This window comes from Scyliorhinus torazame, chromosome 7 (genome assembly GCF_047496885.1).
Source record: "Scyliorhinus torazame isolate Kashiwa2021f chromosome 7, sScyTor2.1, whole genome shotgun sequence".
Lineage (NCBI taxonomy): Eukaryota > Metazoa > Chordata > Chondrichthyes > Carcharhiniformes > Scyliorhinidae > Scyliorhinus > Scyliorhinus torazame.
Window position 1 is genome coordinate 302,577,978 of NC_092713.1, and position 17,055 is coordinate 302,595,032.

Here is a 17,055-nt window from a genome sequence, read left to right on the forward strand (position 1 = left end):
TTTTTGACGTAGCCGGCCCTTGTGTCACCTTGTTCTCCGATTGCTTGCAGAATCTGGACAGTGATGTGTACGAGAAGCTACAGGAATACTTCACCCTGATCAGCAAGACCGAGATCGAGGCTTGTCAGTCAGGGCAGGAATGTTTCCAGAGTGTTCTAGAATCTTCCAGTAAGGTAAGGTGGGCTTTTGATTTTTCCAGCTGTGTTTGAAACTGTGCAGTTTCCTCGATGCGAATCCCTCATCTTATTTGTGGTTTGTGCTTATTTGTAGAACCACACGGCACAGAAAGAGGCCCTTTGGCCCATTGTCCCTGTGCTAGCTCTTTGAAATTGCTGTCTAATTAATTCCCACATCCCAGCATCTTCCCCCATAGCCCTGCAAACAAGTACCTATCCCATTGCCAATCCACTACTTCGGGTTACAGAGCTGTCAAGTTTCTGTTCCTGCACCAATTATCCAGAGAATGCGAGTTTTAATCCACCATGGCCGTTTGCGAATATAAATTAATTGTGTAAATGAAGAAAAAGATTCAACCCAGAAATACGAAACTAGTTTTTGTCATGATATGCAGAAACACACACAACGATATGCAGACAAGCAGCTAATGGACACCGAGAACAGGACATGACCAATAAGCAGGCAGGACACTCAGGGGTGGGATCTGACTATAAAACACACGAGGCACTCACACTCCGCCTCTTTCCACTGATGAACATCTGGAGAGTCAGTCAAGGGTGTTGTTACAATCTCACACCTCCACCACGTGGCTAAGAGCTAGTCTGGTTCAGTCAGACAAGAGTAACCACACTTAAGTTAGCAGAGAGTCGGACTCACAGAAAACTGTGCTAACTGTGCTATTAGTTCAATAAACCTGATTGAACTAACTTCAAGGTCTGGAGTATCTTTCTGACCTAAGCTGCATCCAGTTGCAGCCAGTGTTAGACCAGTGAACCTAACACGACAGTTTTAACAAAGATGACCATGAAGATGTTGGATTGATGTAAAAATCCATATGGTTCACTAATTCCCTTTTAGGGAAGGATATCTGCTGTCCTTACCTGGCCTGGCCGACATTTGACTCCAGACACACAGCGCTGTGGTTTATTTGTCATTGCCCTCTGAAATGGCCCAGCAAACCAGGCTCTCAAAGCTCTCCGGAAAGCTTCCAACCTGGGCCAGGACAGTCGCTAAAACGTTCCTTCACCACAGACAATTCGGAGCTCACTTTGGGAGATGTGCATGGAGAAGGCAGGCCGACGGACTCGCACAGCGCTCCGCATTGGTCCCAATTCTGTTCAGCCTTGTACAAATGACCTGCCGATAAGCACATCCTGCAAGTTTATCAATATTGTTGTGCCACCCAGGCTCCCTTCTGCCCTCTGGACCTGATCATCAACAAAGACTTTACAAAGTTGCCCGGTTAGCATGTGGCACCTCACAGGGAGTCCCTCTAAAACCACATGTAGAGTATCCCACCTCCACAATGCCAGTGCCACTTAAGAATGGCGTATCTCCATGGATGGCCGGAGACTACAGCATGATGCCAACCCAACACACATGGGAGTGACTCTCGATAGGACCCTGCCATTCTGGGATAAAAACAGCAGCAAAAGGTCAAAACCAGAACAACTCGCTGGACCTACGTGGGGTTCTCCTGCCACAGCACTCTGGACCTCCGCGTTGGCCATATTGTGCTCCGCTTGAGAGAACTGTCCACCTGTCTGGTAAATGTCATCACACAATTTGCTGAGTCTTCATTGATCGCAACAATGTGCATCATAACTGGATCGCTTCACTCAACACCCCTCCACTGGCTTCCAGTCCTCTCAGACATCACTCCCCTGACACATCACTGACTGACGGACACTATCCGTGCTCCACCTCACATACCCACTCCAGGTTGACTTGTTCACCCACCTTCCAACTCAGTGCCCCATCTGGAGCAACCTTCCTGAGCAATATCTGCCAGCTGACGCCCTTTGCATCAAGGATGGGAAACACTGGAACTCACTAACCAGTTCCTTGTGACAAATCCCATCTGTCACCACTGACAGTGGTCCTTGCTAAACCGGTTTGGGACAGGCCTACACTCCTCTGCAGCCGTCCTCCACCGCTGGGGCATCAGCACAAAACCCTTATGCACTGGTGGAAAGACACCAACAACGCTGCACATTCCCGAGGAATGGTCCCTCTACAGAATAACTGATGGACGAATCACCTTAAACTCAGCAACTTGGCTTCGGGGATTTGCATGCAGTAAATAACAATATTCCTCACCCTCTAACAGTGCAGCACTCCCTCAGTACTGCCCCTCTGACAGTGCAGCACTCCCTCAGTACTGCCCCTCTGACAGTGCAGCACTCCCTCAGTACTGTTCCTCTGACGGTGCAGCACTCCCTCAGTACTGCCCCTCTGACAGTGCAGCACTCCCTCAGTACTGACCCTCTGACAGTGCAGCACTCCCTCAGTACTGACCCTCTGACAGTGCAACACTCCCTCAGTACTGACCCTCTGACAGTGCAACACTCCCTCAGTACTGACCCTCTGACAGTGCAACACTCCCTCAGTACTGACCCTCTGACAGTGCAGCACTCCCTCAGTACTGACCCTCTGACAGTGCAGCACTCCCTCAGTACTGACCCTCTGACAGTGCAGCACTCCCTCAGTACTGTTCCTCTGACAGTGCAGCACTCCCTCGGTACTGCCCCTCTGACAGTGCAGCACTCCCTCAGTACTGCCCCTCTGAGTGCAGCACTCCCTCAGTACTGTTCCTCTGACAGTGCAGCACTCCCTCAGTACTGCCCCTCTGACAGTGCAGCACTCCCTCAGTACTGCCCCTCTGACAGTGCAGCACTCCCTCAGTACTGCCCCTCTGACAGTGCAGCACTCCCTCAGTACTGTTCCTCTGACGGTGCAGCACTCCCTCAGTACTGCCCCTCTGACAGTGCAGCACTCCCTCAGTACTGACCCTCTGACAGTGCAGCACTCCCTCAGTACTGACCCTCTGACAGTGCAACACTCCCTCAGTACTGACCCTCTGACAGTGCAACACTCCCTCAGTACTGACCCTCTGACAGTGCAGCACTCCCTCAGTACTGACCCTCTGACAGTGCAGCACTCCCTCAGTACTGACCCTCTGACAGTGCAGCACTCCCTCAGTACTGTTCCTCTGACAGTGCAGCACTCCCTCGGTACTGCCCCTCTGACAGTGCAGCACTCCCTCAGTACTGCCCCTCTGAGTGCAGCACTCCCTCAGTACTGTTCCTCTGACAGTGCAGCACTCCCTCAGTACTGCCCCTCTGACAGTGCAGCACTCCCTCAGTACTGCCCCTCTGACAGTGCAGCACTCCCTCAGTACTGTCTCTCTGACAGTGCAGCACTCCCTCAATACTGCCCCTCTGACAGTGCAGCACTCCCTCAGTACTGTCTCTCTGACAGTGCCGCACTCCCTTAGTACTGACCCTCTGACAGTGCAGCACTCCCTCAGTACTGTCTCTCTGACAGTGCAGCACTCCCTCAGTACTGTCTCTCTGACAGTGCAGCACACCCTCAGTACTGACCCTCTGACAGTGCAGCACTCCCTCAGTACTGACCCTCTGACAGTGCAGCACTCCCTCAGTACCATCTCTCTGACAGTGCAGCGCTCTCTCAGTACTGCCCCTCTGACAGTGCAGCACAAAGTCCTGGCTTCACATTGAGAGTACCCTCCATTGTGTTTGTAACACTACCCCCGTGCTACATGGAATAGATTAGGAACTGATCTAGCAAGTTCAGACTGGGTAACCATGAGGTGCTGTGGGCCAAGAACAACAGCAAAACTGTACCATTACCACCCAGCCTGGGGATCAACCCTGGTTCAATGAAGAGTGCAGGAGAGCGTGCCAGGAGCAACGTCCAGCATAGGGAAAATGAGGTGAAGCTATAACACAGGACCACTTTTGTGTGCCAAACAGCATAACCAACAAGTAATAGACCGAGCTAAGCGATCCCACAACCAACGGGTCAGATCTAAGCTCTGCAGTCCTGGCACATCCAGCCGTGAATGGTGGTGGACAATTAACCAACTCACTGGAGGAGGAGGCTCCACAAATATCCCCATCCTCAATGATGGAGGAGCCCAGCACGTCTGTGCAAAAGACAAGGCTGAGGCATTCGCAACAATCTTCAGCCAGAAGTGCCAATGACACCAGTGTCACAGATTGCAGTTTTCAGCCAATACGATTCACCCCACGTGGTATCAAGAAACGGCGGAAGGCCGATACTGTGAAGGCTCTGGGCCCTGACAATAGTCCGGTAAAAGTACTGAAGACTTGTGCTCCAGACGTTGCCGTGCCCCTAGCCAAGCTGTTCCAGTACAGCAACAAGACTAGCATCTACCCAGCAATGTGGAAACTGCCCAGATATGTCCTGTACACAAGAAACCAGACAATCCAACCCGATCAATTACTGCCCAATCATCAGCAAACTGATGGAAGGCGTCTTCAACACTTACTCAGCAATAACCTGCTCACAGACGCTCAGTGTCAGTTCCACCAGGGACATATAGCTCATGCCTTCATCACAGCCTCCATTCAAACATGGGCAAAAGAGCTGAACTCCAGAAATAAGGTGAGAGTGATTGCCCTGTACATCAAGGCAGCATTTGACCGAGTGTGGCATCAAGGAGCTCTGGCTAAACTGGAGTCAGTGGGAATCAGGGGGAAAACTCTCTACTGGTTGGAGTCATACCCGGCACAAAGGAAGATGGTTGAACTGGACTAGCCAAATATAAACTGTAGCGATAGGTTGTCATGATATCCACATCAGTATATCATGGTGCAATCACACACACACTGATGGACAGGTAGTTGGACCAACCAACACACGCACAACATCGCAGCCAATCACCAGTGAGAGCACACGCACTATAAAACAGGGAACACCGCAGTCCCCACTCATTCTACCAGGAGATAGCTCAGAGCTCACAGCGTCCGACTCAGACATACACCATGTGCTGAGTGCCTCACTAAGATAGTGATAGGGCTGGGTCCACAGGTTAGCTGGCGAAGCACGTACCCAAGCCAGCAGTTAGTTGTTACCGTTGTTTAGACAATAAAACAGAGTTGTACCACCTACAGCCGTGTTGGATCATTTGTGCATCGGAACATCCAACACGACATAGGTACAGGTCAAAGGCTGGGAACCCTGCAGCTAGTAACTCCCCTCCTGACTCCCCAAAGCCTGTCCACCACCTACAAAGTACAAGTCAGGAGTGTGATGGAATACTTCTCACTTGTCCGGATCAATGTAGCTCCAACAACACTCAAGAAGCTCCACATCACCCAAAACAAAGCAGTCCACCTGACTGGCACCTCCGTCACAAACATTCACTTTGTCAACCACTGATGGACGGTGGCCACAGCATCTACCATGTCCAAGATGCACTGCAGGAGCTCATAAAGGGTCCTTAAACAGCACCTTCCAAACCCACAAACATTACCATCTAGAAGGATAATGGCAGCAGGCACATGGGAACACCACCTGGAAGTCCCCCCCCCCCCCCCCCAAGCCACTCACCATCCTGACTTGGAAATCTATCAGCGTCCCTTCATTGTCGCTGGGTAAAATCCTGGAACTCCCTCCCTAAGCGCTGTGTAGGTACACTGTGGGTGCACCTACACCTCCGGGACTGCAGGGGTTCAAGAAGGCAGCTCCCCGCCACCTTCTCAAGGGCAATTGGGGATGGGCAATAAATGCTGGTCTAGGCAGCGATGCTGTCATCCCAAAAATGACTTCAAAGAAAAAAAATCCCTCAGTGCTGCTCCTCCAACTGTGCAGCGCTCTCAAAGAACCTCACTGCATGTGTCAACTTTGGATTTTGTGCTGACGTTTTAACTCATTGTTTGTGGGATCTCGCTATGTGCAAAATGTCTGTCTTGTTTATCCACATCACTATGCTTGCTGCAACGTAATTGATCAAGAACATTTGGTTTTTATGTCACTTCTCAAATTAGTTACAATGAAACAAAATTGTTTATGAAACAAAATTTGACACCAAACCAGAGATGGGATCGGGTCCGTGGGCTGGAACTGGTGGAGGTGGCGGAGGGGATCCTTTGAATGTGGAGGCTGTTGGGGTGAAAAGTGAGGACAAGAGGGGACCCTGTTATGGAGGCGGGGGCAGAGGTCTGGGAGATGAGTCGGAGATGCTGAGGGCCCTGAGATGCAGTGGTTATCATGTTCGCCACACACGTGAGGTCCCTGGTTTGAAATCGGGCGGAAACCACATTGAAGTTTGTGCATATAAGTGTGAAGCGAAGTCCAACAATTCACTTGTGTCATTAAGTATGAAAGGCAGTAGGAACAGCACGGTGCCTCACAGCGCCGAGGTCCCAGGTTCGATCCCGGCTCTGGGTGACTATTGCCCACGCTAAATTGCCTCTTAATTGGAAAAAATGAATTGGGTACTCTAAATTTATTTTGAAAAAGTATTAAAGGCAGTATTTTACGGCCACATGACAATTGATGTTCTCGAAACACTGAATAACACCCGTAAAATAAAAAGAGGGGCTGTTTCACCACATGTGAAACATTTTGTAGTTTCGGTGATGAAACGTTTGTTCAGAGGTAGATTTTCAGTGGCTTAATGGTGGAAAGAGAGGAGAGGTTTAACGGGGGAATTCCAGAAATTAGGGTGACGTTGCTGTCATGATTGAAACATGGGTTACACACAAGTGGCCAAAGTTTCAGGTCAGTGAGAACAAGGGCAGTGAGTAAATGGGACATGATGCGAGTTGGGAGAGGGGCAACAGAGTTCTGGATAAGCTCGAGTTTCTGGATGATAATAGACGGGAGGCAGGCAGATGAAACATGTTGGGGCGTCTGCAAGACGTACTCGGGCATGGTGTAAATACCAGTCCCGTTTGAGTTTTCCAAATCCCTTCAGCTCAAAGTGCAAATACCCAAAGTGAGCGCCCTCTTGTGTTTCCACTGCAGATTTCCCGTGACTGCGACCTTGAGCTATTCCTCCAGGACAACCCAGTGTTTACTGAGCCCCCAGTTTTCCCCTTCCAACCGGCTGGTTCAGACAAGGTAAGCAAGCCAGGAGGGGTTGGACGAGTTCCCACTTGTTTACGCTGCTCCGTCTCCCACAACATTCCAAGCCCAGTCTGTAAGTCTTTAAACTCGAGTGTTTGAGCACCTTGTTTCTCAGTGAGCTGAGTGAATTTTTTGGTTAATTCTTGGGGCACGGCCATCGCTGGCAAGGATGGCACCTTTTGCCCACCCCTAGTTGCCCTGATATGGTGCGGTGAGCCGCTGCCGTAACCCTCCTGGTGTTATCCGCGGGACGGTGTTCTGGAGCCAAACAGGCGGAGGGTGAATATTCCATCCGCTTTAATCCCTGTGGATAATTCGGAAGCTTTGAGTGGTCAGGTGAGGAGAGGAACCACTTGCATTTGAGCAACCATCCTGACTCTGGGAGCATAGGTTCAGGAGGAGGCCCTGAAGCCTGTCCACCATTCAGTTAGATCATTGAGGACCTGTATCTAAACTCCATTTATTCACTTGAGCTCCGTATTCCTTCATACCCTTTTACAACAGAAACCTGTCATTCAATTCCTATTGACCCCTGACCTCACCATTTTTTGTGGGGAGCGAGTTTCTGATTTCCACTACCTTCTGTGTGGAGAAGTGTTTTCTGACATCATCCCTGAACAGCATTGCTGTAGTTTTAAGGTAATGTCTCCTTTTCCTGGTCTCCGCCCAAACCAGGAGAAATAATTTCTCTCTTATCTCTCCAACAGCACCTCAATTAGATCACCCCTCAATCTTCCAAACTCAAGGGAAAAGACGCCTAGTCCATGCAATCTTTCCTATTAATTTGCTTCGATTAGCCCCTGGGCGGTATTCCAGTGAATCCATGGGCGGCGCAGTGGTTAGCACCGCTGCCTCACGGCGCCGAGGGGGTTTGAAACTGGCCCCGGGTTCCACTGTCCTGGTGGAGTTTGCACATTCTCCCCCTGTTTGCGTGGGTCTCACCCCCACAACCCAAAAGATGTGCAGGGTAGGTGGATTGACCACGCTAAATTGCCTCTTAATTGGAAAAGAAAAATAATTGGGTACTCTAAATTTATTAAAATAGAAAGAAAATTCCAGTGAGGCTGCTTCCTCTGCAAGACCAGTAAATAAGGGGGTGCAGTGGGGAAGTGGTATTGTCGCTGGACTAGTAATCCAGAGACCCAGAGTCATGCTCCAGGTTCAAATCCCGTCAGGGCAGATGGTGAAATTTGAATTCAGTAAAAATCTGAAACCTTTGTCGATTATCATTTAAGAAAATCTGATTCATGAATGTTCTTCCCTGGTCTGGCCTACATATGTCTCCAGATCCACAGCAATGTGGATTAGAACAAAGAACAAAGAAATGTACAGCACAGGAACAGGCCCTTCGGCCCTCCAAGCCCGTGCCGACCATGCTGCCCGACTAAACTACAATCTTCTACACTTCCTGGGTCCGTATCCCTCTATTCCCATCCTATTCATGTATTTGTCAAGATGCCCCTTAAATGCCACTATCGTCCCTACTTCCACCACCTCCTCCGGTAGCGAGTTCCAGGCACCCACTACCCTTTGCGTAAAAAAACTTGCCTCGTACATCTACTCTAAACCTTGCCCCTCTCTCCTTAAACCTATGCCCCTTAGTAATTGACCCCTCTACCCTGGGGAAAAGCCTCTGACTGACTATCCACTCTGTCTATGCCCCTCATAATTTTGTATACCTCTATCAGGTCGCCCCTCAACCTCTGTCGTTCCAGTGAGAACAAGCCGAGTTTATTCAACCGCTCCTCCTAGCTAATGCCCTCCATACCAGGCAACATTCTGGTAAATCTCTTCTGCACCCTCTCTAAAGCCTCCACATCCTTCTGGTAGTGTGGCGACCAGAATTGAACACTATACTCCAAGTGTGGCCTAACTAAGGCTCTATACAGCTGCAACATGACTTGCCAATTCTTATACTCAATGCCCCGGTCAATGAAGGCAAGCATGCCGTATTCTTAAATGCCCTCCGGGATGGGCAATGAATGCTGACCCAGCCTGCGATGCCCACAGCCCGTAAAAGAATAAAGAAAACAAAAGTTCTTCCTGTGGCGAGACCTCCAGAACCGAGTACGACATCCTCCAGATGGGGCTGGAGCAAGGCTGCGTTCATCTTCTTATTCGTTCATGGGATGTGAGAGTCGCTGGCTGGGTCAGCATTTATTGCCCATCCCTAAGTGCCCTCGAGAAGCCGGTGTAGGCACACCCACAGTGCTGCCAGGGAGGGAGTTCCAGGCGTTTTGACCCAGCGACAGTGAAGGAACGCCGATCTTTTCCCAAGTCAAGATGGCGAGTGACTTGGAGGGGAACTCCAGGTGGTGGCATATCCCATGTGTCGGCTGCCCTTGTCCTTCTAGATGGTAGAGGTCGTGGGTTTGGAAGGTGTTGTCGAAGGAAGGAAGGTGCTGTCTCTGCCCTGTCCTTGTAACAATTCTGGTTATGCTTCAGGTGGAGATGGTGGGCATTTTGTAAATCATTGAGGGCTCCCTGACTGCAGGGCTGGTCAAACCCTGAACTTGCAATGGAGGGAAGGTCATTGATGAACCAGCAGATTAAATGATCACTTTCATGATGGGGTTTGACCTCCCCTGACCCTGGGTTGTTGTTGATACGTGATCTGTGACGTTCTAGCTGTTGATTATAAAATCTGCTGGAGAAATGGCAGCATGTGACTAATCCCAAGTGATCAGCTTTGTCTTTCTGATTGGCCGGTAATTGACTCCCTCTGTTCTTCATCCCACGGTAGGTTTGCCAGTTGGAAATACAACCAGGAAACAGGGACCGAGAGTCCAGTTTGGACAAGGAGGCACGCAAGTGGGCAACTAAACTTGCAAATAACCACAAGGTCATCGCCCATGGAGAGCGGGTCAGTCAGAGCGACTTCTCTCATCATTTCTGTTTTCAGATGTTGCTACATTGACTATCCCGAAGGAATTATCAAAGGCCTTAATTATCGCAACTCTAACTCCTCTCTATGGTCCCCTCCATACCTGCTGATCCAATCTGTGAGCTCCATGTGCTACGCAGCCTTCCCCACGATGCCCACATGCTATACGATCTGCTCTCTGACCTTCACACTTCTGCTCTACGATCTGCACATGCCAGACGATCTTTCTACGATCACCACACTGCATCTAATGCACTCTATGCTTCCTTTTAGGTTTTACGCAACTTAGACCAGCGAAGGAAACTGTTGTCTGAGGAAGAGGCATCAAGCATTGAGTCAAAGATGGAAGAGATTAAGGAGAGCATCAGGAAAGCAGAGGTGAGGGGTCACTGGGAGGATTAGGCGCCTTAAATCTCTCCTTCAAAATGGTTGTTTGAATGTAAATGGGTGGCACGCTAGCACAGTGGTTAGCACTGTTGCTTCACAGCACCAGGGTCCCAGGTTCGATTCCCAGCTTGGATCACTGTCTGTGATGAGTCTGCACGTTCTCCCCGTGTCTGCGTGGGTTTCCTCCGGGTGCTCCAGTTTCCTCCCACAAGTCCCGAAAGACGTGCTTGTTAGGTGAATTGGACATTCTGAATTCTCCCTCTGTGTATGTGCCGAACAGGCGCCAGATTGTGGCGACTAGGGGATTTTCACAGTAACTTCATTGCAGTCTTAATGTAAGCCTACTTGTGACAATAATAAAAATTATTATTATTTTAAAAATTAGCCAAATTATGCTGGAGCAGAGAGTTGACCATGTGACATTCACAAATTTTGAAATTATGTCCTGTACACCAAGGTCTAGGTCATTAATGTAAATCACGAAGAGCATGGGTTGTAACACCAACATCTGGAGAACTCCACTATAAATCTTCCTCCAGTCTGAATAACAACTGTTCACTCTGCCTCTGTTCCCTGTCACCCAGCTGGTTTCATATCCATTCTGTTACTGACCCCTTTATTCCATGAGTTCTAACTTTGCTCACAAGCCTATTGTGTGGCACTTTACCAAATGCCTTTTGGAAGTCCATGTGCACCACATCAACAGCATTATGATCATCAACTCTCTCTGTTTCCCCCATCAACAAACTGCAGCAAATTAGTTAAAAGCTAACTGTCCTAAACAAACCTGTGCTGGTTTTCCCTAATTAACCCGCGTTCGCCCAAATTACCATTGATTTTGTCCCGAATTATCATTTCTAGAAGTTTCCCTACCATTGAGGTTAATTCACTTTTCTGTAGTTTCTGGGCTTATCCTTGCACAAAGCTTATCCTTGAACAATGGGGTAACATTTGCAATTCTCCAGTCCTCTGGGACTACCCCCGAGTCTAAGGAAGACTCGGAAATTATGGCCAGTGCGCCTGCAATTTCTACTTTCAATTCCCTCAATATTCTTGGGTGCATCTCAATTGGTTCTGGTGTCGTATCAACTGACGGCCTGTTCAATATCTCCTCCTTATCAAGTTTAAACCCGACAAATATCTGAACTAGCTCCTCTTTCACCACAACCTAAGTACCGTCTTCTTCTTTGATAAAGACAAGTGTAAAATATTCATTCAGTACCTCAGCCATGCCCAATGCCTCCTTTCCGATCCATTATTGGCCCCACTCCTCGTTTACCACCTTTTTACTATTTATATGCCTACAGACGACTTTTGGATTAGCCTTTTATTTTCGCTGCCAGCCTCTTCTCATGCTCTCTCTTTGCTTCTCTTATTTGCCTTTTTTAATTCCCTCTGTAATAACAGGAACTCCAGGTGACCATCGGCAGGTAACAGACATTTAAAGAAAGTATACTGCAACATTACAATACCAGGCAGCGACTCCAACTCTTCTCCCAGACTGGATCTGTTTTGCAGGTTTTAACGGCCCCAGCCTGTTGGAACCGTGCACGCTTTGTCCTGATAGACTAGACATCATGTGGCCTCCGAGTTTTGATGAGGCCTCAGTCAGGGAGGTCACGTGCCCCCGCTGTTCGCCACAACACCCTCTGAACCTTCTACATTCAGCCGCGTTCTCGGTTATATTTATCCACCTGACACTTGTCATAAGCAAACCTTGCTGTTTCATCTTAAATATCTCTTTTGTCATCCAGAGAGTTCTGGATTTTTTTGCCCTATCTTTCCCCTCCATGGGAATTTACCTCGATTGTACCCAACCTGTTTCTCCTTTAAACGGGGCCATTGTTTAGTCACCATTTTTCCTGCCAAACTTTGTTTCCCATTTGTCAGGCCCAGATCCATTTTCACCCCATTGAAGTTGGTTTTCCCCACAGTTAATTATTCTTACCCTGGATTGTTCTTTGTCCTTTTCCAAAGCCAACCTACTCCCGATGATGCAATGATCACTGTTGCCTAAATGTTCCCCTATTGACACTTGATCCACTTGGCCCACTTTGTTGCCGTGAACCAGGCCTAGTAGTGCCTCCTCTCACGTTGGGAACTTTTGTCCCTATGCCTTTTCCACAACTACTATCCCAATGTATATTCAGATCATTAAAGACCCCCCCCCCCCCCCCCCCCCCCCCCCCCCCCCGGTCCCGTCCCGTCCCGTCCCGTCCAGGCCTTTCCTAGTCTCAGAGACTTGGTTAGATGCTACAAAGTGCAATAACCCCAATGTGCCATTGAGTTAATAAGCGGGTGTGGGAGCGGAGTTAGAGCAGTGTTTGTGCCTTGCAGCTGGAATGAGCAGGGGAACATCTGCATCGCGCCTGAGGAGTTGTATCTTTATGTTTTGCACTCAGATGAGCAAATTGAAGGCAGCTTCCCGCTTGAATCTGCTGCGTGAGGCCGGACTAGAGGTGGACACATGGCTGGTCAGTACCATGAATCAAGCGAGTGAGGAGCTGGAGAGAGAGAGGAAGCTGAGTGAGGCTAGAGTGTCAAACGGCGGCATGACACCAGAGGTGAGGGCGTTTCTGACACGGAGCATTGTATCAGGAGTGAAACCTCTTGTAAAATGTGCAAAACAGAATCTGCCACATGGTCCAGGGTCTCTCCAACAACTATTGCAGCATCTTTGTCAAAGAGATTTCTCTCTCTCTGTTTCCCTGACACACCTTTACATGTCCTCACTCGCTTTCTGTCTCTCCCTCTCACTACTTTGCTTTTGCCTGCCTTTCTCTCTCTCTCTCTCTCTCTCTCTCTCTCTCTCTCTCTTTCTCTCTATCTGTCTATCTCTGTCTCTCTCTCAAACACAAGTCCTTCCCTGCCTCGGTCCTCCTCTCACTTTCTCAATATACCTCTGTCTCTGCCTATCTTCCTCTCCCACTCTCCCTCTTTTTCTCTTCCTCCTTTCTCTTCCACCCTATTATTAGTTTTATTATTATTCACCTTATGCAAATATATTGCTGATGTCATCAGTAAGTGCTGTGACATTCTCAGTTGTTGTTACCTGTCTATATTCGCATTTAACTGTCGTTAGTTCTAATTCTATTCTGTTACTGTTATTTCAATGTCCAGCTAGTCGCTCCTGTTTTTGAGTATTTTAAACTTTGTTGTATTAATATATTGAAGAAGATTAACTTTATTTATTAACTTTATTAACAATTTGTTTCGACTACCTGTTTGAGGTCAAGTTACCATATCTTTTTGGCGATGAGAATTAAAAAACAAAAATTGAGTTTCAGCATGTCCAACACAAAGTTTTGCTAAGTTTACCGACAGAAGACAAGTTAGCAGCACAATGGCTCGGTTTGGGCCCATCGGGAAATTTGTGAACGTGAACTGGGCTGAATATGTGGAAAGGTTGGAACTCCTTTTCTGGGCAAATCGGATCGCAGACGTGGCTCGAAAGTTAGAAAGTGCTCCATTCTCCTGAGTGTGCGTGGGGAAAAGACTTACAAGCTAGTGAGAAATTTAGCAACACGACAGGAGATATTTTATTTGTGGATTTAGTTATACACATTCAGAATCACCACAATCCTAAGCCCTCAGTAATTGTTTCAAATTCCATAGCCGTTTTCAGAAGACGAGAGTCTGTAGCCAACCTTGTTGCTGAATTGAAATGAATGAAAATCAAATGAAATGAAAATCGCTTATTGTCACAAGTAGGCTTCAATGAAGTTACTGTGAAAAGCCCCTAGTCGCCACATTCCGGAGCCTGTTCGGGGAGGCTGGTACGGGAATTGAACCGTGCTGCTGGCCTGCCTTGGTCTGCTTTCAAAGCCAGCGATTTAGCCCTGTGCTAAACCAGCCCCTAAATTGCGGGAGATGTCTGAACATTGCGAGTTTGGGACAGTTTTGGAAGACATGGGGCGCGATTCTCCGAAATGAAGGAAGTCCCGACGCCGGAGTGAAAAACTGAGTGTTTCACTCCGGCATTGGAGCCCGCTCCCAGACCCCTATTCTCCCGCCCCCGGGGGGCTAGGAGCGGCGTTGTGTATTTTCCGCGCGCTGGGCCTTGACGCGTGTAAAACGCGGCGCCGCGTAAATGACGTCACCCGCGCATGCGTGGGTTGGCCGGTACCAATCCGCGCGCAGTTGCCGTCCTCCCCAAGGCCGTCCCGCAAGTAGATGGCGGATCTTGCGGGGCGGCGGAGGAAAGGAGGTCCTCCTTTAGAGAGGCCAGCCCGCTGATCGGTGGGCACCGATCGCGGGCCAGACCCCATCGGAGGCCACCCCCGGTGCAGGAACCCCTCTCCCCACAGGCCGCATTCCCGCGCAGTTCCTGCTGGCAGCGACCAGGTGTGGACGGCGCCGGCAGGAGCCTGTCGTGTTGGGGCGGCCGCTCGGCCCATCCGGGCCGGAGAATCGCCGCTCGCCCTTTGCAAGCGCCGATTCTCCAAGCGGCCAGGCGTGATTATCGCGCCACTGGTTTGGGGGGGGGTGAGAGAATCGCGTGCGGATGTCGGGGCGACACTCGTGTGGCACCGCTGTGATTCTCCCACCTGGCGTGAGGGGGGAGAATTCCGTCCAGGCTTTGGGACAGATTGATGCACGATCAATGACCACTAAAGCGAGGTTGTAGTCCAACTGAAGGCTTTAATAAGCTAGATGTTTCCCCCAGCAGCTCAGGTACAGAATGAAGGCTGCTGGGGTGGCACGGGCTATTATACCCCGCCTAGCAGGGCGGAGCTACCATACATCCTAACCAATAGAAAGCATACAGTTTTCACCAATGGTGCTCCAGCCTATCCGGTACCATACTACCTCTAATACCACATTCACCCCCTGTTAAAAAGGAGTCCGGCGGGGGTTGTGGCCTGATACTACAAACATGGCAATGTGGTAGAATTAGTTATGGAGGTACCGTAATACCTCCGCACAGTGTTTTGTAACTATTTACAATTCTTTTTTAAAAAATATATATATTTATTAAAGTTTTTTAACAAAATTTTTCTCCCTTACCAACAATACCCCCCCCCCCCCCCCACCCTCGTAACAAAAAAACAAACGAGAAATCGCGCAGAGCAAGATATATACATGGCAAAATGATATATTTACACAGCTTTGTACACTGGCCCTCACCCGTACGTGCCAGTTTCCCCAACCCTTCATGTTATCTCTTGCTCATCCACCCTCCCAGGCAGTCCCCCCTTTCCTCCCCCCCCCCCCCACCCCTCCCAGGACGTCCCCCCCCCCCCCCCCCCCCCAAGGTTGCTGCTGCTGCTGACCGACCTTCCTCTAACGCTCCGCGAGATAGTATAGGAATGGTTGCCACCGCCTGGAGAACCCCTGCGCAGACCCTCTCAAGGCGAACTTAATCCTCTCCAACTTTATGAACCCAGCCATATCATTTATCCAGGCCTCCAGGCTGGGGGGCTTCGCCTCCTTCCACATTAGCAAGATCCTTCGCCGGGCTACTAGGGACGCAAAGGCCAGAATGCCGGACTCTTTCGCCTCCTGCACTCCCGTTTCGTCCACTACTCCAAATATTGCTAGCGCCCAGCTTGGCTTGACCCGGACTTTCACCACCTGAGATATTGCTCCCGGCACTCCTCTCCAGAACCCCTCCAGTGCCGGGCATGATCAAAACATATGGACATGGTTCGCCGGGCTCCCTGAGCACCTTCCACATCTGTCCTCTACCCCAAAGAACCTACTCAACCTCGCCCCCGTCAAGTGCGCTCTGTGGACCACCTTAAATTGTATCAGGCTGAACCTGGCACACGAGGAGGAGGACTTAACCCTACCCAGGGCATCAGCCCACAGACCTTCCTCGATCTCCTCCCCCAGCTCCTCCTCCCATTTACCCTTCAACTCTTCTACCAGCGCTTCCCCCTCTTCTTTCAATTCCTGGTGTATTTCCAACACCTTGCCCTCCCCGACCCATACACCCGAGATCACCCTATCGTGAACTTCTTGTGCCGGGAGCAACGGGAATTCCCTCACCTGTCGCCTCACAAAAGCCCTCACCTGCATATATCTAAAGGCATTTCCCGGGGGAACTATTTACAATTCTGATAGCTATTTACAATTGATGATTTAAATTTACAGTTTACAGTTTACAGTTTACAATTTAAAATGAAGCAATCAGTCGATCGGGGGCCCTGGTCGTCCTCTGCGATCGTCGGAGCCTCGGTGGTGACTCCGGTGGAGGCTCGGGCGTCTGTGACTCCGGGGGCGTGGCTTCGATCTCTGTGGCAGCTTCGACACCCCTAGACGGCGCTGGTGGGGAAAACAGTTGACCTGGGAAAGGAGCGCCTGCGGGGAGCGTCGGTGGGTGGGGGGGCCTAGACGGGGCCGGTGGAAGGACCGATCCTCCTGTAAGGTGCCCTGGTGGGGGGGGGGGGGGGGGAGACTGGTGGCTGGGGTGTGCGTGGGGCTCCGGCGGGTGCCATGTCCCGTAGGGAGACCGTATCTTGTCGGCCGTCTGGGTACGCCACGTAGGCGTACTGGGGGTTAGCATGGAGCAGATGGACCCTCTCGACCAACGGGTCCAATTGTGCGCCTACACGTGTTTTCGGAGCAGGATGGATCCGGGTGTTGCCAGCCAGGTCGGGAGCGCGGTCCCGGAGGAGGACTTCCTGGGGAAGACAAGGAGCCATTCATGAGGTGTCTGATTGGTGGTCATACAGAGCAGTGACCGGATGGAGTGGAGGGCATCC

At 50.0% G+C, this 17,055-nt stretch overlaps 1 protein-coding gene across 3 annotated transcripts in view; it reads left to right on the forward strand.

The window, feature by feature from the left end:
• Positions 1-17,055, forward strand: part of LOC140427132 (F-BAR and double SH3 domains protein 2-like) — a 755,925-nt gene that overhangs the window by 702,666 nt on the left and 36,204 nt on the right. For all 3 annotated transcript variants that reach the window (XR_011948399.1, XM_072512673.1, XM_072512672.1), the window contains 5 exons: positions 51-173; positions 6,976-7,071; positions 9,821-9,940; positions 10,235-10,339; positions 12,751-12,912. Coding sequence is in view for 2 of the 3 variants with exons in the window: in XM_072512673.1 (XP_072368774.1) it covers positions 51-173; positions 6,976-7,071; positions 9,821-9,940; positions 10,235-10,339; positions 12,751-12,912 (606 nt within the window). In the remaining variant the exon portion in view is untranslated. The remainder of the gene's footprint in view (positions 1-50; positions 174-6,975; positions 7,072-9,820; positions 9,941-10,234; positions 10,340-12,750; positions 12,913-17,055) is intronic.